The 23,354-nt window shown below is 43.2% G+C and overlaps 1 protein-coding gene across 5 annotated transcripts; it reads right to left on the minus strand.

Moving 5' to 3' along the window:
- Nucleotides 1-1,385: 1,385 nt before the first annotated feature.
- On the minus strand, nt 1,386-22,803 carry LOC108938269 (P2X purinoceptor 5-like). Of its 5 annotated transcripts, none has more exons than XR_003797937.1 (13): nt 22,418-22,803; nt 20,869-21,019; nt 20,162-20,233; nt 16,038-16,113; nt 15,407-15,503; nt 13,292-13,372; nt 12,828-12,969; nt 10,896-11,032; nt 10,046-10,139; nt 9,897-9,962; nt 2,952-3,034; nt 1,911-2,403; nt 1,386-1,415 (listed from the first exon to the last, which is right to left on the minus strand). XR_003797937.1 is itself a non-coding variant. In XM_029255269.1 (12 exons), exons 1-12 carry the CDS (start codon nt 22,552-22,554, stop codon nt 2,337-2,339), a joined length of 1,203 nt encoding a protein of 400 aa, XP_029111102.1. In that variant the 5' UTR covers nt 22,555-22,803; the 3' UTR covers nt 1,519-2,336. The 5 variants fall into 5 exon arrangements, 1 of the variants encoding a protein (XP_029111102.1); XR_003797938.1 differs by lacking the exon at nt 1,386-1,415 and having other exon boundaries at nt 1,519-2,006; nt 2,241-2,403; XR_003797939.1 differs by lacking the exon at nt 1,386-1,415 and adding an exon at nt 1,522-1,600 and having other exon boundaries at nt 2,241-2,403.
- Between the last annotated feature and the right edge of the window lie 551 nt (nt 22,804-23,354).

Here is a 23,354-nt window from a genome sequence, read left to right on the forward strand (position 1 = left end):
GGGGGCATTAGCTAGGCCAAAAGGCATGACCCTGTACTCATAGTGACCTAGTGAAGTGGAGAAGGCTGTCTTCCATTCATCCCCCTCACGGATCCAGATGAGGTTATACGCACTGCGGAGGTCTAATTTGGAAAACCAGGTCGATCCATGGATCCTCTCCAGGGCCGAGGTAATCAACGGTAAGGGGTGCGGGTACTTGACAGTTATGGCGTTCAACCCTCGGTAATCTATGCATGGCCTCAGTCCCCCGTCCTTCTTACCGATAAAGAAGAACCCCGCCGCCGCTGGTGACGTCGACGGTCGGATCAGGCCAGCTTTGAGGGCCTCCCTGATGTACTCCTGCATGGCCCGTTGTTCCGGCAACTACAGGGGATACATCCGACCCCGAGGTGGTGTGGTACCTGGCAAGAGGTCAATAGCACAGTCCCAGGACCAGTGAGGAGGCAGTTCGGCGGCACGGACCTTGCTGAAGACCTCTCGTAGATCCTCATAGTCCTGGGGTATGACCGGCGGGGGAAGGCCCTCTACCCCTTTCACCGACGTGGCCCGGCAAGGAAGCGTGAGGCAAGATGCGTGACAGGATCCTCCCCAAAAAACCAGCTCCTTGGTACTCTACCTGAAGACGGGGTCATGACGTGACAGCCAGGGGTAACCTAAAATGATAGGGGTGTCTGGAGCTCGGAGCAGAAAGAAGGTAAGTCTCTCATGGTGACATGCGCTTGTTTCGAGCAGGAGAGGTGCCGTCCGGGTATCAACCACCCCATCTCCCAAGGGTTGACCATCCAGAGCTTGCACACTCAGGGTGACTTCACATGTTTTAATAGGGACATGGTGCGCTTGGGCAAAGCCTACATCCATAAAACAGCCTGCGGCTCCGGAATCTATGAGGGCGCTCGTCTGCACCCGGCTTGCCCCCCAGGAAAGACTCACCAGCAGCCGTAGTTGTCCCCGGTGCTCCCCTGGACTCGCATTCGTTTCTGTGGAGGTCCCCTGAGGTGGCCGCTCAGGGCACGCGGCACGGAGATGCTCCGGGGACCCACAATAGAGACACAGTCTCCCCACCTGGCGCCGTCTCCTTTCTTCTTTCCTGAGCCGGTCCTCCGCTGGTCTGGTCCCCAGGGGTTGTCGACTCCTGCCAAGGTTGTCAATGGCGATAGCTGTCTCCACAAACCGGTCGAAGTCCCCCTCCTCACCCCTGTACGTGAGCTCGTCTTGCTTGGTGAGCGCTGTACACAGTTGCGCATACTCTGCTGAGTCCTGGTAGCAGGCGGAACCTTCTGTCACGGTTGCGCGTAGCACAGACGGACTCAAGTGCAGAGTTCTCGGATCGACGTGCGCGGAAGCCAAATCAGAATCCATAATCAGAGTCGAGGGGCAGGCGAGGGTCAGGCGATCAGCAAACGTAGTATAAAGGGCTAGGCAAAGAACGTGGTCGGGAAGAAACAGGCAAAGGGTCGAAGTCGGAATGGGTCTCTCGGTAACACGGTTCGCAGGGAAACGAGGCAAAACAAGGTTCCGCGTCTGGGCTTCCTCGGCTTCCCTCTTTATTACCAGGTGTCGCCGATGTGCCGGATGTGGGGAACGTGACACAAGGAATGCACTTTACGTGCAAAACAAGAATACAGCTGTGGCATTAAAATCATATACAGGTACCAGTTAAAGAATTTGCTCTTTGGCATCATGCCTGGCAAGCAATATCTATCATTGCTCCAATTTGCAAATTGGTCAGGATCTTAAAAAAACTGTACATTTTTAATTTAGCTTTCCCATTAGCTATATTGAGGAGGGTGGAGGCTCTTAGAAGGAAGAGGAGGAAGGAGAAAGCCATTTATATATATTTTTTTTTTACTGGAGGAAACATCTTTTGTGCAGTGAATATATATCGTATGATGTAGGTCTTTGGGCAGTACCTTCAGATCCTGTGTGAAAGCCATCTGCCCTTCTGTTCTCCAATGCAAACTGGTTAGACCAGTTTTTTCTTTTGAAATGGGGCAGGTTGGGAATGACTGAATTTATAACATAAAAATAGTAGTCAAAAATATAGTCATAAATGGGGAAAAATGTGGATTGGTAAAAATTTTCACAGTTTCAGTAGTATCTGCATAATGACAGGAGGATGAGTGTAGCATCACCAAGCTGGCAGCTGAGGAAGAAAGTCTGTTTTCCTGGTTCGTTACAGAGTGCCAGAGTGATGCCTCCTGTTTGATACTTTTAGGAGGCTGGTGGGAGGGTCAACATACCAGCACATCAATCAGCCTGGTGTGGGTTCCAATTTCTGTTTCAAAGCTGTGTTTGACAGACGCTCCCAGTGCATATCTTTCTGCCAGAAGCGACTGTTAGCTCCCATCTTCCTGGATTTGTTTGTCAACAACTACCTTACTCTCTGTGCTTTTCTTGTCATTCCTGCAGAGGAGTATGGCAGAAAGGACACAGGCACATTAATATGGCACTTACAGTTTGATTGGTATAGCTGGTAGTGTAGTGGTTAGAGCTGTTCCCTATGGCCACAAAGGTTGCAGGTTTGATCCCTGCCTTTGGGTGTAGCACCCTTGAGCAAGGTATTAACCTTAAATTGCTTCAGTAAACTTACCCAGCTGTATAAATTGGTAAATAATTATAAGCTTGTGATAATTGTAAGTTGCTTTTGAGAAAAGTGTCAGCTAAATGAATAAATGAGAATTTGTATAATACACCTTAGAGAGAGAGAAAGCTGAACAGAAAAACAATTCCTTCAGACAAGGATGTGTTTTCTTGTACACTCATAAAAAGCAGCAGAAAAAGTCCTTACAGGCATCATAAAAGCTGATGTCATGTACACATCTACGTCTTTCATTAGAACACAAAAGCTCCCATTTCACGTTTGATCATGGATTTGTTTCCAAATCTGAAGTGAATAGGAACTCTTCTTGCTTACATGTTCATAAAAAAAGTTAGAAACGTCTTAACCATACTTTGCAGGTTCAAACTTCTTCTCCCTGTAGAATGTGCTTTTCTTCATAAGATACAAGAGAACCAAGTCACAGAAGAAGGCTCCCTGAAACAACAGCAGTCCAGGCTTTGTTAGTTTTCCATATGTTCTTTGTTCACCAACAACATAATACATATCCTAGTCAGGATTTCTGTTATACAGTGGCTCTAAGATGAGTACCTACCCTCTTTGGCGTTTATCATTTTCATACATTATACATCAAAATGGATTTATCTGGGAAGTATTATCACTGATCAACATAACATATATTGCAATGTCAGAAAAACTAAAATGTTTTCAAACTAAACAATAACAAGTTGTTTACACAGATATTTCATACGTCTTGAGATCCACCTGGATGGCTGGATTGATCAGTCATGTAAGCTGAAATCACTGGGTGTTCTGGGACACTCACTATGAGACACACTCACTCAGACAATCTAACCAGGACTAATCAGTCCCCAGCCTACATCCAGATAATACTACCTTAAACCCACAGCTCTCCTCTCTCATGCAGAACCATCCAGATGCCTTCACTGAAGCTCACCAACAACTTTCATAGCAGCCCTTCTCTGTCTGACTGTGGTATGAAGAATACTATAGGCTTGACACAAACATTTCCATGCAAAGCCCTTGAGCCTATTGCTACAGGCACACAACTTGCCCTCCAGGCTTTTGAGCAGCTCTGCTCTAGCAGTTCCTCATACCCTACCATGGGTTTAGCGTTACCTACCAATAGGGTACCCTACCTTGTACCCTACCATGGGGTTTCATTAGCCTCTTCCACCTGTTCTTCCCAAGGAACTGTCCCAAGGAACTTCCTCTGTTTATGTAATGCTGAGCAGAAAAATTGCATTTTTCTCTCAGATGTATATTGTTTTGGAGAAAAGTATCTGCTAAATGAATAAACGTAAACTGGAAACTCCAACAGCTTGCTTAAAGATCTCCATCAGCAGCATAATGTCTGGATTGGTTGTCTCTCTGATGGTGACCAGAAATGCTGCCTTGACTGCCTTCTCATCTGTGGCAAACCTATCATATGCTGAACTATTTGCAATATTTGCCATAGCTTGTCCCAGTTGTGACATATTCTTTCTTCTCTATCATAGTACTGAAGTTGCTCTAGGGGAATTTTAAAGTGTTTGAAATCTTTTTATATTCTTCCCTAATTTATACTTTTTACTAACATTTTATCAGCTTTGTTGAATATCATTTGGTCCTCAACATTAATATCTCATTTGGAGGTACACTATCAATTTGTGGGACATCTTTTAAACCAGCGGTTTACACACACGCACATTGTCTGAAACCGCTTGTCCCAAGTGGGGTCGCGGCAAACTGGAGAACCCGGTTTGTTTCCCAGCTGCCTTCAAAACTGCTCTAATTTCACCTCTGTTAAAAAAAAAATCCTCCCTGGACCCCATCTGGTTGAAAATTACAGACCGGTGTCTCTCCTTCCTGACCGCCCTTCTTGTGCAATATATTTTGCGTTGGAGGTGCGTCGCTGCTGTTTGTGGTGTTTCTGGTAAGTGTAGTTGTTTTGCTACCGCTTTTTCCCGTCGCACATTCGTGTCATGTAGCTGTGCAGGTTGATAAATAGAATCGGTTGTGTGTTTGTGTAGCGTTCCGTGGCACTGTAGTTATTTTGTTTGTTAAGTAGTATTTAGTGGTTTGTTAAGACGACTGTTCTCCAAATCATTTCTGTGTCCAGTAGTGGGCGTGACTCCATGAGTTCGATTAATCGCGTCTGGTTGGTTGTTTGTTTTGGTTGCCATTGTTGGTGTAGTTTCAGTTTCGATTAGGAAGTCAGCTGATAGGCAGTAGCCTGGTTTAAATAGCAGCTAGTGACATGTAGCAGCAGCAGTTACAGCAGCCTCTTGGTGCGAAGACTTGGGGTGCAAAGACAAGGGAGTCTACCTGCGGGAGTCATTCCACCGAGGAAGGCCACCGTTACAGTTGTCCTCAAGGGAACAGGCGTCCAATATGTCGGCCATCAAATTCTTCTGCGGTAAGCGAGCCGTGCGATTTCGCCACTGCCGGAGACCTGGGCGCTCTCGCTGCTACAGCAATCTTGGTTTATCCTCACATGTCAAACCTTCCATCTTGCTTTACTTTCTCTATGGGACTCTGGAACTCTCAGTCTGTGAGAAAAGCTGACTTCATACCAGCCTATGCCTCCCATCTCTCACTGGACCTCCTGGCCCTTACTGAAACCTGGATCACCCTAGACAACTCAGTCACACCTGCAGCACTCTCTACTAACTACTCCTTCTCTCACACCTCTCGTTCCTCTGGCAGAGGTGGAGGCACAGGCCTGCTCATCTCTCCCCAGTGGGAATATTCTGTTCTCTCTCTTCACCTGCATGATCTGTCTTCCTTTGAATGCCATGCTGTCTCTATCACTGCCCCAATTACTCTTGTTGTGGTTGTCCTTTATTGCTCTCCTTGCCCTCTTGGCCGCTTCCTGGACGACCTTGACATCTTGTTGAGCTCTCTGCCAGGGGACAACTCTCCGCTGATTCTCCTGGGTGACTTCAACTTGCATGTTGATGACATTCATGCAAGCGGCCTTCTGTTGCTCCTACAGTCCTTTGATCTCTCCCTGTCCCAATCCCCTGCTACTCACAAAGCGGGCAGCTGTCTTGACCTTGTATTTTCCTGCAACTGTGGCTGTCCCGTTCTCTCAGTCATGCCACTGCATGTCTCTGACCACTTCTTCATTTCCTTTCAACCCTCCCTCACCACTAACTCTTCGCCGCAACTTAAAATCTCTCTCACCTTCCTGCTTTGCCTCTGCTACTCTGGCCGCTCTCCCTCCTGCTCAACAACTCTCAGATCTGTCTACGGATGATGCCACTAACACTCTCCTCTCTGCCCTATCTTCCACCCTTGACTCTCTCTGTCCTCTGTCTTCTAGACCAGCACACCCCATTGCTATCCCATGGCTGTCTGATACGTTACGTGCTAACAGGACCAAACTGCGGGCTGCAGAGCAAACATGGCGTAAATCCAAAACTCCATTGGACCTGGATGCTTACCAGTCACTCTTAGCTGCTTTTTAGTCTGCTGTCTCTTCAGCTAAAACCTCCTTCTTCCACAACAAAATACAGTCTGCATCCAAAAAAACCACACAGGCTCTTTGCCACCTTCTCATCCCTTCTGTGTCCCCCGCCACCTCCTCTCCCTCTCCTCTCACTGCTGAAGACTTTGCTTTGTTTTTCAGAGACAAAGTCAAAGCGATCACTAATAAATTCTCATCATCAACCTGCCTGGTTCGCACTGGACCACCCTGCAAAGCTATCCTCTCCAACTTCAAGCCGCTCTCTTGAATCTGAAGGCGCTGACCTCCTGATATTGCGCAGAGCCACCACCTGCTCGCTTGATCTGATCCCATTATCACTCCTTCAAAACATTTCCCTGCAACTCTCCTCCTTCATCTCTTCGATCATCAACTCCTCATTCTCCTCTGGCTGTTTTCCAGCTGCTTTCAAAACTGCTCTAATTTCACCTCTGTTAAAAAATCCTCCCTGGACTCCAATCTGGTTGAAAATTACAGACCGGTCTCTCTCCTCTCCTTCCTGTCCAAAACCCTTGAGCGGACAACCTGTGATCAACTGTCCGATTTCCTCACCCGGAACCATCTCCTTGATAGTTATCAGTCTGGTTTCAAAGTTGGTCACTCCACTGAGACCGCCCTTCTGTCTGCAGCATTCGACACTGTAAATCACTGGATTCTACTCTCCTCTCTTAACCAGCTTGGGATCAAAGGTGCGGCACTAAGATGGTTTGAGTCCTACCTCTCTGACAGATCCTATCAAGTGGTCTGGCGGAGTTCTTGTTCTTCTCCTCTGCCTTTCTCAATCAGTGTTCCGCAGGGCTTGGTATTGGGTCCTCTTCTTTTCTCCATCTACACCTCCTCCCTCAGTCCGGTCATAGCCTCCCATGGATTCAAATACCACTGCTATGCTGATGATACCCAGCTCTTCCTCTCCTTTCCACCTGGTGCGTCAGACATCTTCGCACGCATTGCTGCTTGCCTGTCGGACATCTCTTCATGGATGTATGATCACCACCTCCAACTCAACCTCTCCAAAACAGAGATTCTTTACCTCCCAGCTGGCCTGTCCTCCTGTCACGACCTCTCGATCAAGCTGGACAACTCACTCATTTTGCCTAGCTCCTTTGCTAAGAGTCTGGGAGTAACGATTGATGCGAGTCTGTCATTCTCTCAACACATTGAAGCCACAACCTGATCCTGCAGATACATCCTGCATAATATTCGTAGGATCCGTCCCTACCTCACTACTGACTCCACCCAACTACTTGTCCAGGCCATGGTGACTTCCCGTCTGGACTACTGCAACTCTCTTCTGTGTGGCCTTCCTGCTAATGCCATCAAACCTCTGTAGCTTCTACAGAATGCTGCTGCACGAGTTGTGTTTGATTTGCCAAAGCGCTCCCATGTATCTCCTCTACTCATCTCTCTGCGCTGGCTTCTGATAGCTGCCCGTATCAAATTCAAAACCCTGGTTACTGTGTACAAATGCATCAATAGAACTGCTTCTGGCTATTTACAGGACCTGATCAACCGGTACACCCCAGCCAGGCCCCTTCGCTCATCTACTTCTGTTCGCTTGGTGGTCCCGCGCATGAAAGGCAAAGCTCAGAGGTTCTCGGTTCTGGGTCCGTTGTGGTGGAATGACCTTCCCCTGTCACTCAGAACTGCGGAAACTCTGTCTGTTTTCAAGAAGGGTCTGAAAACCCACCTTTTCCAGATCCACTTCGCCCAAGATCTCTTCAGGTCATCTATGGTGTAACTGTTCACGCATCGTAACTCCAGAAGCATCCCCAGATACAACCTTTATTCAGCCATTACTCTGGTATTGTACTGCTCATTTGTGTATCTTATAATATTTAATAAAAAAAAAAAAAATTGGTGTGGGTATCGGGATTTGTCTGTGTCTTATGCACCTACTTGAACGATGAACATCGATGCAACAAGTGGTAGGGAACAAGCTAGGTTTGCTTGAGACTTTCATGTCTGCAGCTGTGTCTCCTCTCAGTATACTGCGTAAATTGTACTTTTGCTGAGATGTACGTCACTTTGTACAAAAGCGTCTGCTAAATGAATAAATGTAAATGTAAATGTAAACCCAGCAACACAGGGTGCAAGGCTGAAGGGGGAGGGGGACACACCCAGGACGGGACGCCAGTCCGTCTCAAGGCACCCCAAGCAGGAAGAAGGACCGGATCAAACCCACTTCGCCACCATGCCCCCCGGGTGGATTTATATTTAGGATATTTCAATTTATTTCTACAATGCATTCTTCTTAACTTTGTCTCATCGAGGATGTACCCCACCCCTAGCCTTATACCCACTGATTTCAGGATAGGCTCTGGGCCCCCACGACCCTGACCAGGACAAGTGGTTCACAAAAATGGATGGATGGACTTTTGTTAACTATATAAACAAAGCAGAAAAAAAGCAAACTCAAAATAAAGAATGAAGGAAGTTTGGTAGTAGACTGTTCATAAGTAATCAGAGGATATGGGAGAGAGACAAAAAAGAAACGTGCAGGCTAACTAAACTAACTAACCTCTCAGGGTCCAAGTACCAAATGTTGCTCACCCCTTCCAGACTTTCAGGTGTAACACAATACAATACAACAGGCCATTGTGTGGTGGTCCACTGCTCAGGTAAAACTGTACACATGTGGATTCCAGTGATTTACACCTAATGACAACTGATTGCACTGCTTTCATTTAGATGTACAGTAAATTAACAAAATGTGTGAATAATTGTCTTTTTATTTGTAATTAAGAAACTGCTTTAAAGTTAACACTCCAAAATATGTTGATCAGTGGTGAGAATTCCTGACTCAATCCATTCTGATTCCACAACATAAGAAAGTAAAACATATGAAACATAAAAGGACTAAATAAATTTATTCCTTTATTGAACAGATATGGGGGGCACGGTGGCACAGTGGGTTGGACCGGGTCCTGTTCTCTGGTGGGTCTGGGGTTCAAGTCCTGCTTGGGGTGCCTTGCGACGGACTGGTGTCCCGTCCTGGGTGTGTCCCCTCCCCCTCCAGCCTTATGCCCTGTGTTGCCGGGTTAGGCTCCAGCTCCCCACGACCCCGTAAGGAACAAGCAGTTCAGATGATGTGTGAGTGTGAACAGATATAGTTTCTCAAATGGGGAGACTGATTCTGTCTAATATTTGCTAGAACATGATCAATACAATTGCACCGAACACAGAGACGGAACACTTCCGGAGTGTGATAAAAATCCTTCAAGTCCTGAGACAGCCAGAATGCACAACTAACTCAAAAAGTAGTGCCCCACTTTGTATTTTGAGTTCTGAAAATATGGGCCACTAATATTTAGGCCATGACTCTGCTTACAGTGGACTATATTTCTTCAAATGCCCTTTTAGTGGTTTTGACCATTCTTAGAAAACTTCACACACACACACACACACACACACACACACACACACACACACACACACACACTCACACTCACACTCACACTCACACTCACACTCACACTCACACTCACACTCACTATCTGAGCCCCTTCTCCCATCTGGGGCTATGGGGAGCCGAAGCCTAACCCGGCAACACAGGGCGTAAGGCTGGAGGGGGAGGGGACACACCCAGGACGGGACGCCAGTCCATCGCAAGGCACCCCAAGCAGAACTTGAACCCCAGACCCACCAGAGAGCAGGACCCGGTCCAACCCACTGCGCTACTGTGCCCCCCCTTAGAAAACTTGGAATTTTGAATTTCCAATTGAAAATTTTGAATTCTAGAACTGCCTAGACTGACATCCAAGCCTGCACTCTGAGGTGATCACAAGCCAGTTTAGGTTTTATAGCAAATTACTTTAACCAAACATATATTAACATATCATATATACTTACAGCACCCATTAAAGCAAGACCTGAGCCGATATTGATTAGTGTAGGGATGATATTAAACTTTCCAGCCTGAAAGTAAAACAAACACTGATTTAAATGTTTTGACAAAAACAACATTACAGTAAGAATCATAGTTATGATAGTCATCATACCTTTCCATGTACCAAGATGTCAAAACGGATGCCGTAGACTTTAAGCAGACTACGATAAGTCTGCCCAGCTGAATTTTTGTAATATCGTGCATTCCTGGAGTAAGAACACACAAAGACCATGACAGTAATATGGCATTTAGCTTACTGTCTCTACCGAGACTGTTCTGATGAGCTGTTTTTATATGCATTTGCTATACATTCAACCCTCATATAATGCACCACAAAACCATGAAAAGTTATTTGTATTTATATTAAAATATATACAATTTTTATCATATTACAGGCTTCTTACTGAGTACAATGGATTCTTTGCCTATTATGCGGGCATACTACTTCCATACATGCCCTTTATGTAATCTTAATATAGACACAGCAGACATTACCAGTACCCATGCACGTATTCAAAACTTCAGAGCAGCCAGCAGCCATTCAACAGAACAACAAAGTAAAAACATGGAATAAACATTCAAGAAAATTACAGAACATACTTATCTGCATAATCATGCTAAGGGGAAGGCAATATGGGATATTACTTTTCATTTGAACAATTTTTATCAATTATCACTACAAAAAAGTTTTTCTTATTATTATTAACTGTGTATAATGTATATAATGTACAATGTTGTTACTTATTTACCTATTTATATAGCAGGGCAATTCAGGTACCTTGCTCAAGAGTGTTACTACAGGAGCGCTTATCAACAAAAAACACTGACCCCGTTATGTGAAGAATGAGTGTACTTATGTTCATGGTTCACAAGTTTCAGCATGTTTACTTGATGCAGTATGCTCTCCATTATTTTACTTTATTTGGTTACTTCACATTTGATCACTCTACAACTGGTCTAACCTGAAGTTGTATCCAGATGTAACGGAGTTGGCTGTAGAACTCATGTCCAGTCGAGTGAAGCTGTAATGTGGATGGCAGCTGTCGTAACCCTTATCCAGGTCACAGTTCCACTCTATGATAACACCAATGGACCCACCCTGCAGGAGGATGGATATCATTTACATGCAGTAACAATCACAGATTAACTTATTAACTATACCAAAGCAAATGTTTACAGTTAATGTCTACTTGCCAACCTGTTTTATTCATAAACTACAGGAAACTGTAGAAATTGAGAATCTTGCCCATTAATACTGCTTGATATTTTACTATAGCTAACTGGATTAACTTCAGTTCTCAAACATACTAGAGCAGGGCATTGTAAACACAGATCAGAAACTTTCAGGCTAAGTCTGTGTACCTAATTAAGCTACTTAACACTCTATAAGTTTACAAGCTAACTTTGCTCAAATTAGACTTGGCTGCAAAGTTTTTAGTTTTAAAAACTTAAAGAAATTATTTTAACTGCATCACAGCAGAGGGTAGAGGACTCTGATCAGACACAAGAGATTATCAGGGCAAACAGACTAACCACACACATTTTCTGAACTGCTTGTCCTGTACAGAGTTGGGGGGAGCCAGAGCCTACCTGGCAACACAGGGCTTAAGGCCGGAGGGGGAGGGGACACACCCAGAACGGGACGCCAGTCCGTCACAAGGCACCCCAAGCAGGACTCGATCCCCAGACCCACTGGAGAGCAGGACCCGGTTCAACCCACTGCGCCACCGCGCCACCGCGCCACCGCATCCCCCGGACTAACCAAACAGTTTTAAAAAAATTATAATATACTTAACTGACATTTGCTTTGTGGAAATTAGTTTTGAAAAATGATCCAATTTAGACTGGGAAATACTTCAATGATGTAGTAGGACATTTTAGTCGACAAATCGTCTGTGAGCATGCAGTGACCAGCGCAAGTGAGTAAAAACACAGAGCAGGGGGAGCTGCCAACGAGTCTAGATGTCCAGGTGTTCACCGAGCTTGGCATTTAGATTGCAAACGTTTCTCGGCTTAATTTGATTGGCTGATCATCGGCTTTTCATTTTGAAGTCGAGGAAATTTCCAGCTTGTGGACTCTATATAAAGACTGACATTCAAACCCACATTACACACTTTATGCACTGATGATGTCACCTCGACTAGTGATGAAACGTTTGCAATCTAAATGCCAAGCTCGGCGAACACCTGGACATGTGGATCAACAACACGAGCTACAAACACCATCAGTCTTCTCTATCGTTGTCAACAAGGAAAATACAAACTGTAGGTAGAAGCTCCAGACAATCGAAATGCAACTGAATATGATTCAAACTTCAAGGTGACATACAAACTGACTCTGCTCTCCTACCACTCTCCATGTCACTTCACACTCCACCTTTTTACCTTTTTCTTCCAACTGTGACAGGTAATAAAGGCTGATAATCAGGTTTCCCCCCCATTGTTTATTATTTTCATGGGTTTAAAAGGCAAAACATTTAATTTGCAATGATGATCATCATCGATACACAATGACTTGCTCCTATTCCTATTGTAAGTGGCACAGCGGTGCAGTAGGTAACACAGGTGTCTTACAATTCCTTGGCTATGGTTTCAGACCTGGGTTCATATCAGGTCCTGTCTGTTAGGGGTTTGAATGTCTGCATGTTGTCTGAATATCTACATCCATACATGACATTGGTGGTCTTGAAACATGCTCTGATTTCTCTTTTTTACACAAATGAAAATAAGACTTCCACTTACTAGAGATAAAGAGCAACTTCAGTGAATGAAATTATGTCTGCTATGCAGAGGTTAAATGTTATTTATTTCCTTCTGATAATCTTGGAACAAGAATTCCATCATTCCTACAAGAATGATGATGGGAAACCCCATGCAGCACTCCCAGTACTTACTGCAACAGCCATGTTCTGGAAGCTGTGACCTGCCCAACTAACCAGGTCTCCAAGACGGAAAATTGGACAGTATGGGTGCTGGGTCCTGTCATACAAGCATTTCTTTAAATACTGGTCATCAGTTGTGTTGAGAACATTTGACCTGCAGACAAAGGGAAAGGAATCATTAAGATAAAGCTTAATGACTGACTTATCTATTAATAGATATAATTATTCAGCATTTAGATTTAATTCTTTATTCTTGGATTTTGTTCTTTGTCTATAGCCTCTAATATCCAGTTAATTTTTTTTTAAATTAATTTATAGTTTTTATGCAACTTAATAATTTTGCTTCAGCGGACCTGAATGCATGGGTATGTGAAATTTCTGTAAGTCAAAGGTGTTGCTAACTTTCCAGCGGTAATCTCATCTCCCTGAGGATGTCTTAGCACTTACGAAGTGAAACAACAGAATGCAAAACTTACTTTGAAAATTCAAACCTTGGAAATCGGATGAAGTTCTTTATGTAGACCGTAAAGTTCTCAGCTCTCCCCAACAATGGTACCCTAGGAAGAACAAAACACTGATTTACTTGCCATCTCCAGAGTACACATTAATGTCATATTTTCTGATTACATCAGTCAATATAAAAAAAGGAAACTGTACCAATGGAAAAGCCATCGCTCTTTGTCATATTCTTGCTGAAAGACATCCAATTCACAACTTACATATACAGTTCTTTCAGAAAGTATTCATTTTTCAATTTTTTTATGTTGCAGCCATATGCTGAAATAATTTAAATTATTTATTTCCCTTGCCAATCTACACTCAGTATCCCACAATGACAAAGCAAAAACACACACAATGTCTGAAACCGCTTGTCCCAAGCAGGGTCGTGGCAAGCCGGAGCCTAACCTGGCAACGCAGGGCACAAGGCTGGAGGGGGAGAAGACACACCCAGGGTGGGGATACCAGTCCTTCGCAAGGCACTTCAAGCAGGACTCAAACCCAAGACCCACCAGAGAGCAGGACCCGGCCAAGCCCGTCACACCCCCCGCCAAAGGAAAAACAGGATTTTAGAATTATTTCAAATTTATTAAAAATAAAAACCAGGAATATCACATTGCCATAACCAGTTAGATAGCTGATAGTGTAGCAGTTAGAGCTGCTGCCTTTGAATCCAAAGGTTGCTGGTTTGAATCTCACCTACTGGTGTAATACCCTTGAGCAAGGTATTTACCCTAAATTGCTCTAGTGAAAATTATTCAGCTACAAAAAACAGATAAATCATTATAAGTTTTTTACAAAAAAGAAACTTGGGGAAAAGCATCATCTAAATGAATAAATGTAAGTATTCACATCCTTTGTTATGACACTTAAAATGCAAATCAGATGGATCCCATTTCTACTGATCATCATTGAGATGTTTCTACACCTTGTTTGAAGTCCATCTGTAATAAATTCAATCGATTGGACATGATTTGGAAAGGCATACAACTGTCTATATAAGGTCCTAAAGGTGACAACGTGTATCAGAGCAAAAGCCAAGCCAGGAGGTAAAAGGAATTGCTATCAGAGCTTAGAGGCAGGATTGTGTCAAGACACAGACCTGGGGAAGACAACAAGAAACCCTCTGAAGCAATGAAGGTTCCCAAGAGCGCAGTGGCCTTCATAACTCTTAAATGGAAGAAGTTCGGAACAACCAAGACTCTCCCTACAGCTGGCCACCCGGCCAAACTGAGCCAAGTGGGGAGAAGAAGAACCCAGTTGTCAGTCTGGCTGAGCTCCAAAGATCCTGTGAGAAGATGGATAAAATTCACTGCAACACTCCACCAATCTGAGCTTTATGTCAGAGTGGTCATACGGAAGCCTCTCCTTCATAACACACATGAAAGCTCGCTTGGAGTTTGCAGAAAATGCACCTCAAAGGCTCTCAGACTGTGAGAAACAAGATTCTCTGGTCTGATGAAACCAATACTAAGTGTCATGTCTGGAGGACACGCATCGTTCATCACCTGCACAATACCATCACAATGGTGAAGCACCATTGTGAATGTCTCTGAGTGGCCAGAGCCCGGGTTTGAACCCAAATGAACATCTCTGGAGAGACCTGAAAATAGCTGTCCACCAGTGGTCCCCAGCTGGAGAGGATCTGCAGAAAAGAATGGCAGAAAATCCCCAAATCCAGTTGTGCTAAATTTGTTGCATCATACCCAAGAAGACCCGAGGCTGTAATCCCTCACAAAGGTGATTCAAAGTATAAAATAAAGGGTGTGAATACTAATGTCATTGAGATATTTCAGATTTTTATTTTTAATAAATCTGCAAAAAATTTCAAAGTCCTGTTTTTGCTTTGTTATTATGGTGTACTGAGTGTAAGAAAAATTAATCTAAACAATTTCAGCATTTTTAGGCTGCAACATAAAAAATATGAAAAAAGTGAAAGGGTCTGAATATTTTCTGAATGCATTGTTTATACATATATTGTGAATCTATATTTTTGTTTCTATATATTCAACAGTAAAGATGCTCATTTTTAAGTTTTGTGAGAGATGATTTATGTGTTGGAGAGCATCTAACCAGTAGGAGAATGCTCTTACTCTGGTTGACTGCCTCTCTCTACTGGACACCACCCATATATCTCACAGGTTCCTGTTGAGTTCCAGTGTTTCTTCAAGCAGCGGCCACTCTTAATGCCTGACATAGAAACCACATATATTAAAACAGTTTAAGACATTACAAAAACCAGTCTTAAACATCAAACTGATGACAAAAGCAACTGGACTACACGCATACTTGGACATTTACAAATTGCAAGGTTGTTATATTTGTTTGCAAAGTACCGAATATAAGGTAAAACTTACCTTTACCTGGAAATTATCGAGAAGATTGGTGGTCTTACCTTTACCTTTCTTCACTAACTTGTTGAATTTGACTGTCATAGCCATTTCTTAAAATACCTTGTTTTTCCTGTTTCACATTAAGGTGTGAAACTAGGTGAGTATAAACTGCTATTGGAACCAATGGAAAAACATTTGATTATATGTTAATGAGATTCATTTTTAAGCAGGGTCAATTTTTTAGAGGGGTTGTCAGAAAAAACAGTTCATTAAAAAACTAGAAAATGTTCCATCCTGTAGCCAATCGATTATACATTTCTGTCAACGACAGTTATCAATGTCAGTAAAAAGGACATTTTAAAATCAGAAGAAAACAGGATACATGCTTTACCATGACCAGCCAAGACAGTTTCTCCTTCTGGGCAGTCTGTGTTTTGTCTGCAGCGACCATCTGGGACCTTAATACTCTAAGGAAACATCAAATACTGATGAGTTGGACAGATCAATGTTTAACAAAATGGTGTGCTTAGCAAGACAGCATCAGGGTCACAGTGTCATCTGTAAACACTGTTAGGGGCTGCATTATGTCTAGTCAGAAGTTGCCAGCAAGTATTTTTGTTACATGCCAATTATGCACTAAAAAATCAGGATGGAAGTGAAACAGTTTACATTTGAAAGCCCTTCTGTAAATATAAACCTAGATGGAAAGTACAGTTGTGCCAGGTGGCCCTGCAAGTGGAATCCCATGTAAGGGAAGTTGTCTTTGGTTGCCATGCCCCAGAAACAAAGCAGTAAACTTAAAGGCAATATTTTTGTGAGATTAAGGTGGCATTCTGTAGATACTCCTTGCAGAGACAAGTATAAATTAAGCGGTTGTATTGCTCCACCAAAACAACTGACAGGAAACTTTATTTCTGTGATGGCTGTTTGATGGAAATCGGAACATCTGCATAGAACAACTGAGGGGCAAAAATCTACCTTTAATCTTGAAGTAAACATCACTATTTAACATCATGATTAATTTTGCTTGAAATATTTGTAAATACATCAATATCTTATTAAAACCTGAAAAGAGTAGTAGTGTACAGCTCCATTGCTCTCAAAGGGTCTCACTCTCAGGATGCCAGTAAGCTGCATGACCAGGTAACATCAAGAAACTTCCCGAATAAAGTGATTCGAATTCCTTTGCTTAAAGCAGTAACTAAAGCATGTGAATTCATGAAAAGCAGCAGGAAAACAGTCCGACCAACTAGACCACAGTACAGACATGTGTTGCTTAACAACAGGGATATGTTCAGAAAAATGTGTCTTTCGGCAATTTCGTCATTATACAAACATCATAGAGTGTACTTACACAAACTTACATGGTACAGCCTTGATGCAGTCAAGAGACATGGTAAACACAAGATTTATGACATCACTGCCGGTGCAACACAGCAGCTTAAGATATGGCACATGCTCCTTACAAGAGTACCTAAGTACATTAATGGTCTGCAAGTGGGGTATAGGGTTTGTTCAACAGACTAATGTTTATTAGAGATCTACAATGTCTCTCTGTTGCTCTTTTTGAAGTTCATTACCCAATGCCCCCAACCTCTTCAGAAAACTCCTACACACACACACACACACACACACACACACACACACACACACACACACACACACACACACACACACACACACACACACACACACACACACACACATTTTCAGAACCGCTTGTCCCTCACGGGGTCACAGGGAACCGGAGCCTACCCAGCAACACAGGGCGTAAGGCCGGAGGGGGAGGGGACACACCCAGGACAGGACGCCAGTCCACCGCAAGGCACCCCAAGCGGGACTTGAACCCCAGACCCACCGGAGAGCAGGACTGCGGTCCAACCCACTGCGCCACCGCACCCCCTTTAACTCCTATATATTTTATAAAAATTTTATGTAGTGTGAAAAATAGATGCATATCGCACCATCCTCTGCAATTCTGCAGTTAATGGAAAACCACGTAAACAAGAACAAAGAATTTGAAGCAGTCACAATTACAGAGGTAGCTGAACAAGTGAGTCATAAGTGGAATAGCAGTGACCAGTATGCGTCTGTTATAAAAGGAGTCTGACAATCAGCTCGACAGTCTGGTAATGTATTGCCTGATGATCAGCACATCTCTAAAGTACACATGACAGCTGGCACAGTGTCACGCCCTTGACAGCACCCCAGCCTTATGCACCAGGCAGAAATCAGCAAAGCCGAGTACAAAGGAAGCCACACCACCACTCCCATGTTGCGGAATCTCTCTGAGACAAGCGTCTCCTCTGCGTTCTCAACCTGCTTCTATGCCCTGTTTTCCTGCCTCACCGACCCAGCTTTGAATCCTCACCCCCAAGTCTCGACTCCCGCTTTGGACTATGACCCGATCTCGGACATCCCTTGAAACGCCTTGCACCCCTTGTTTCTATGCTCCACACCTGTCCCCGAACACGTCTTGTCTTGCCCTTCAGACAAACGAATGAACAATCCCACACTTGGGTCCTACCTCCTGTCTCCTGTCCTGGGGTGCGTGACACATAGTCTGAAAGAAACTAAATGAACAGCATCTGAATCACCGGTGTTCATGTCACAAATACTCCTAAATTATTTATATGTCAGGGAGAAACCTGTCAAAAATTATGCCCACCTCTGTAAAAGAGGAGCTGTGGTTGCATGTTGAAGTTCACCGGCAGGAACCAGCAAACATTTCAAATGACAGTTACTAAAAACAAAATACTGTAAAGAAATATTTCTAAAGGACAAAATTGTACCCCTAAGCAGTGGAAAAGAACATATTCCGATATATTCATTTACATTACATTTACATTTATTCATTTAGCAGATGCTTTTCTCCAAAGTGATGTGTATATCAGACAAATACAATTTGTGGATTACATTAGGAGAAAGAGAGACATAGTTGCAGACAAGTGATTCTTAAGTAAAGCTAGTTTTTTCCATTTACATTTATTCACTTAGCAAACACTTTTCTCCAAAGCAATTTACAATGGATACTATGTAGCATTACTAGCCCTCACACCTTATTCACCACGGCGACTTACACTGCTAGATAGACTATGTACAATGGGTTACTCATCCATTCATCAGTGGAACACACTCTCTGTGACACTCACACAATATGAGGGAACCTGAACAGCATGTCTTTGGACTGTGGGAGGAAACCAGAGCACCCAGAAGAAACCCACACAGACACAGGGAGAACATGCAAACTCCACACAGACTAAGCAGGGATCAAAGCCACATTCTCTCGCACCACCCAGGCACTGTGAGACAGCAGTGTTGCATGCTCTGTGCCACCGTTTCCTTCCACTTTATGCACCGATGTTCATCACACGAGTAGGTGCACAAAACTCAGGATAGACTAATCCCGATCACCTTCCATTATTCCAATATTTTTATTTTTCCTACATTTGGGCTGGTCTATCTTTGGATAAAACCAAAGGATACCTTCAACCTGCGGTCAACAATTATACACTGTGCCAGATATGTCGTGGTATGTATCCTTTCGTGTCCATTGAGTCCTCTGGGGGGTCGGTTGATGGCAAGCAGTGGTCCTGCTCTTTAATAGTTCATCAGAATTCATAATTCCATTATTTTGTCTATCTGTAGTTTAACATTTATAACTTCTCTCACTTTATATACCTAACAGTATAAAGCATAGGGTTAAATTATTCACAAATGACACATAAGTGAAAAATAAAATGAAGACATCAGTTCTGGCCAACACACACAAGTTTGAGACTTAAATTCTGTGCCCTAAAACTCCGATCCAATTATCATTCTGGCACAGTCAATGCTTACCTGGCTTTAAAGCCATAGCTCTAGGCATGCCATGCTCTCAGTACTGAGTCAGTGCTGTGTTTGCTGATTTCCTCTGCATTGGAGAAGTGAGCACATTCACTATATAGTCTGATCTTTCAGGATATCACAACTCACAGGAGCTGACTTGACTCACTGAGGTTATTAAAGAAAACCACAGGCCCTGTCACATACAGATCAGATGCAAGTACTATGTCAATAACTAACATATGACCCCTCTGAAAAGGGGGGCGCGGTAGCGCAGTGGGTTGGACCGGGTCAGACCGGGTCCTCCTCTCTGGTGGGTCTGGGGTTCGAGTCCCGCTTGGGGTGCCTTGCGGCGGACTGGCGTCCCGTCCTTGGTGTGTCCCCTCCCCCTCTGGCCTTACGCCCTGTGTTGCCAGGTTAGGCTCTGGTTCCCTGTGACCCTGTATGGGACAAGCGGTTCTGAAAATGTGTGTGTGTGTGTGTGTGTGACCCCTCTGGTGATTCCCTATTAGGGATGACAAAAAAAAAAGTGATAGCATCATCACCGCAACCAGCAGCTATTAAGTGTTTTAGGTGAGCCCCAAGCAGTATGTTAGTGGCAGTACAGTAGTGCCTGAGCTCCTAGAATGAAAGCATTTGCACCAATGGAAGGCATTAGGAAGCAAGTATTCAGTCTACTTTTTAACATACCTCTGCACAGTATCCAAGCATTTGGTTTGGTGTCTCGATAAAATTTGTAATTATGAAAAAAACCTTCTCCCCCTGAAAAGGAAAAAAGAATTCAATATTCTTGTCTAAGAATATGTAACACAGTATTTATTACCATCCTTGCTGTTACAAATCAGTAAAGCTCAAAAAGACTCAAAAAAATTGACAAAGCCTGACAAAATAAACTGTCAAATGCAAATTCTGTTTATTTCTTGTGCAGATTTTTCTGTCAGTATGAATTTTGTAATTTACTTCTTATTTACATTTTTTGTACTTATACGACTATTTATACTCTTGTGTTTGTATACTCCGTAAATATGTTATTTATTTATTCTGTAATTCTGTGTCAGCTGTTTTTATCCTTGCTTGTTTGTCTGTAAATACTGGAGGCACCTAGAACCAGAGCAAATTCCTTCCATGCATCAGTTCATTGGCCAGTAAAAGTCATTCTGATTCTGATTTAAAAAAATGGAGGAACAGACCACTTGTTGTCAGCCTACTACTTTGTTTATAGTAAATTTACACTTCACTTGTAAAATACTTTTTGCTACTTAAATACCAATTGTATGTCAACTTACTGTATACCGGGTATGTTAGTATAAAACAAGGTTTAGTAACACTTTATTTCAATGCCTGATAGAGGCCATAAAGAACCTTGTAATGCCCACATGAAGCCCGTCTACACACACCTGGGGAGGAATGACATAGTCTTCAGGCCCCCACAGATGGATCCCCATATCTGAGGTATTGGTGAAGGACACGCCCTTCAGTTTAGTCATCACTGAGCTCTCGATAGATTCTTCTGTTTCTTGGTAGCCTTTTTTGGTAAAGAACACCCACCTGTGCAGGCAAGAAACACCTAAATCCACCATCAGAGACATACAGTGCTGTTTGGAAATATGTGAACCCTATAGGGATGGTCGTTATTCTTGTACAAAATATGAAACTTATAAAATCTAAATTTAGAAAATAAAAAAGATTATTATTTACACACCTGATTCCACTTACCAACTTGTTTTGACCAATGTAACTTGGGGTTCACTTGTTTTTGTACCTGCACTACTTCATTTTTTTCTACTACCTGCATGATTTCCTTTAAAGCAACATGAAATTGCTCATTACACACCTATTATGTCACATCAGAAACACCGCTTCTCATTACATAATATGGTAAAACTAAGGGTCAGGGGGTTCACATACTTTCAAGCAGCACTGTATAATGAAGAAGAATATGTTTTGCAAAAGGACAACTACAGTAATATTCTTTACCGCATTTATTTAAGGAGTCACACACACACACACACACACACTTTCTGAACCGCTTGTCCCATACGGGGTCGCGGGGAACCGGAGCCTACCCGGCAACACAGGGCGTAGGGACACACCCAGGACAGGACGCCAGTCCGTCGCAAGGCACCCCAAGCGGGACTCGAACCCCAGACCCACCGGAGAGCAGGACCCGGTCCAACCCGCTGCGCCACCGAACCCCCCTATTTAAATTAAGGGAGTCATTATTCATAAAATCTATTCATATTATGAAACGCAGTGAAGAGAAATGAAAAATGCTATTATTAAGCTCATAGAAAGTTTTGAAAATATCCAAGATCTCGTTACTGGAGAAAAGTAATGACTTACGAATGTTGGTACTACTGAAATATTAACAAATACTCTCCGTGCGAAGATAGAAAAAGCAACTGCGTGCGCCTTCAGGATTGAATCTTTGATGATCTTTGAAAAGATTTTCAGTTCACTGATTAGTTCTGGTGTAATTTAAATCCTGAAAATATATGTTTGGAAGTAATGACTGTCTGCTGATTATTTGATCGGATCCCGTTTCACCGATGAGAGCAGGATGAAAAAACGGATAACAGAACATAACATAAACGAACACTGTCAGACAAGCTTTTACCAAAAACTAAGATGAATTGCTCGTGATGTTTAGGGGTTCAGTGAGTAGATATAACTGTTCATTTTAATAATTAATTTAGTCAGCTGCTTGAAGTTCCAAGGCGGCGTCCCACACACACAGGTCCAAGAAGCGGCGGTTACTCGTAACTTGGGTGTTTCTTCAATTAAAGTCTGTAGCTTTTCTCCATTTTTACCATATTGTTACATGATTAGAAATGAGACGCGGTACATCTGTGACAAGTTACACGAACGACAGTGACAAGCCGGGTTTGTACACGCGAAACAATCATGAATCACTGCGTCAACGAATAGCGCAGTAGTACCGCTTACCCGATGATGTAGCCGATAATGGCCAGCTGAACAAGTCTGTAGAGAACGCCGACTTTCTTGTTATTTGCAATGACATATTTTTCCGTCTTGTAGTCAAAGGCGGAAAGGAAGAAGCCCTTCCATCCACTCGCAGCCATGGGCCCCGGAGCGTCGCCGACGGGCGTCTTCGCTGAGGACGGAACCGAGACTCTAACCCGGCGCTCTGCTTCCGTCAGCCGTCTTCTTAAAGTATTTCAGTTTATGAGCGGAAAACGAATTTAAAGTTCCCATAAACCACTACCTTACTCCTTTTCATTCGCGTTTATATTTAAAAAGTAGAATTTAGAAACTGTAAGTATGTTGTACGTCATACCAGTCTACACGGCAAAGTATAAATAGCCCGCAGACACCATACACCGACCAGAACGAACATAAATAGGTGGCATCCTATTTACGGGCGAACGGAGCAGCTGCGCTTAAAGCGACTGTGTTGACGACGCTTTGGCTTCTATATTTACCTTTGGCTTGTAAAAAAAAAATATCTGCTTGAACTTTTCCTCTCTGATTTCATCAAACACAATTATATTTCGATTTCTACTCTTACATTACATTTATTCATTTGAGACGCTTTTCTCCAAAAGCGACGTACAACATCTCAACGAAAATACAATTTGTGCATTACATTAGAGAAAGAGACATACGCAGGATAGGTGAATCCTGAGAACCTTGTCCTACATTTTTTTTTAAATAAGGTACACAAACATTCACATACAATGGCGGAGTAGCGGCTGTGTAAGGTTCATCTCTCAGTACTGTTACTCTTCTTCAGACTTTGTGTGTTTCTAGTAAGATGTACTCCCGCAAGAGCTATGAAAAACATTCGTTTGATTTTCCACTGACAAAATAATCATAAATCACAGTTCTTTTAGCGTTAATTTGATTTTGCATATGGGAACTG

Source organism: Scleropages formosus, chromosome 10, assembly GCF_900964775.1.
Source record: "Scleropages formosus chromosome 10, fSclFor1.1, whole genome shotgun sequence".
NCBI classification, from domain to species: Eukaryota; Metazoa; Chordata; class Actinopteri; order Osteoglossiformes; family Osteoglossidae; genus Scleropages; species Scleropages formosus.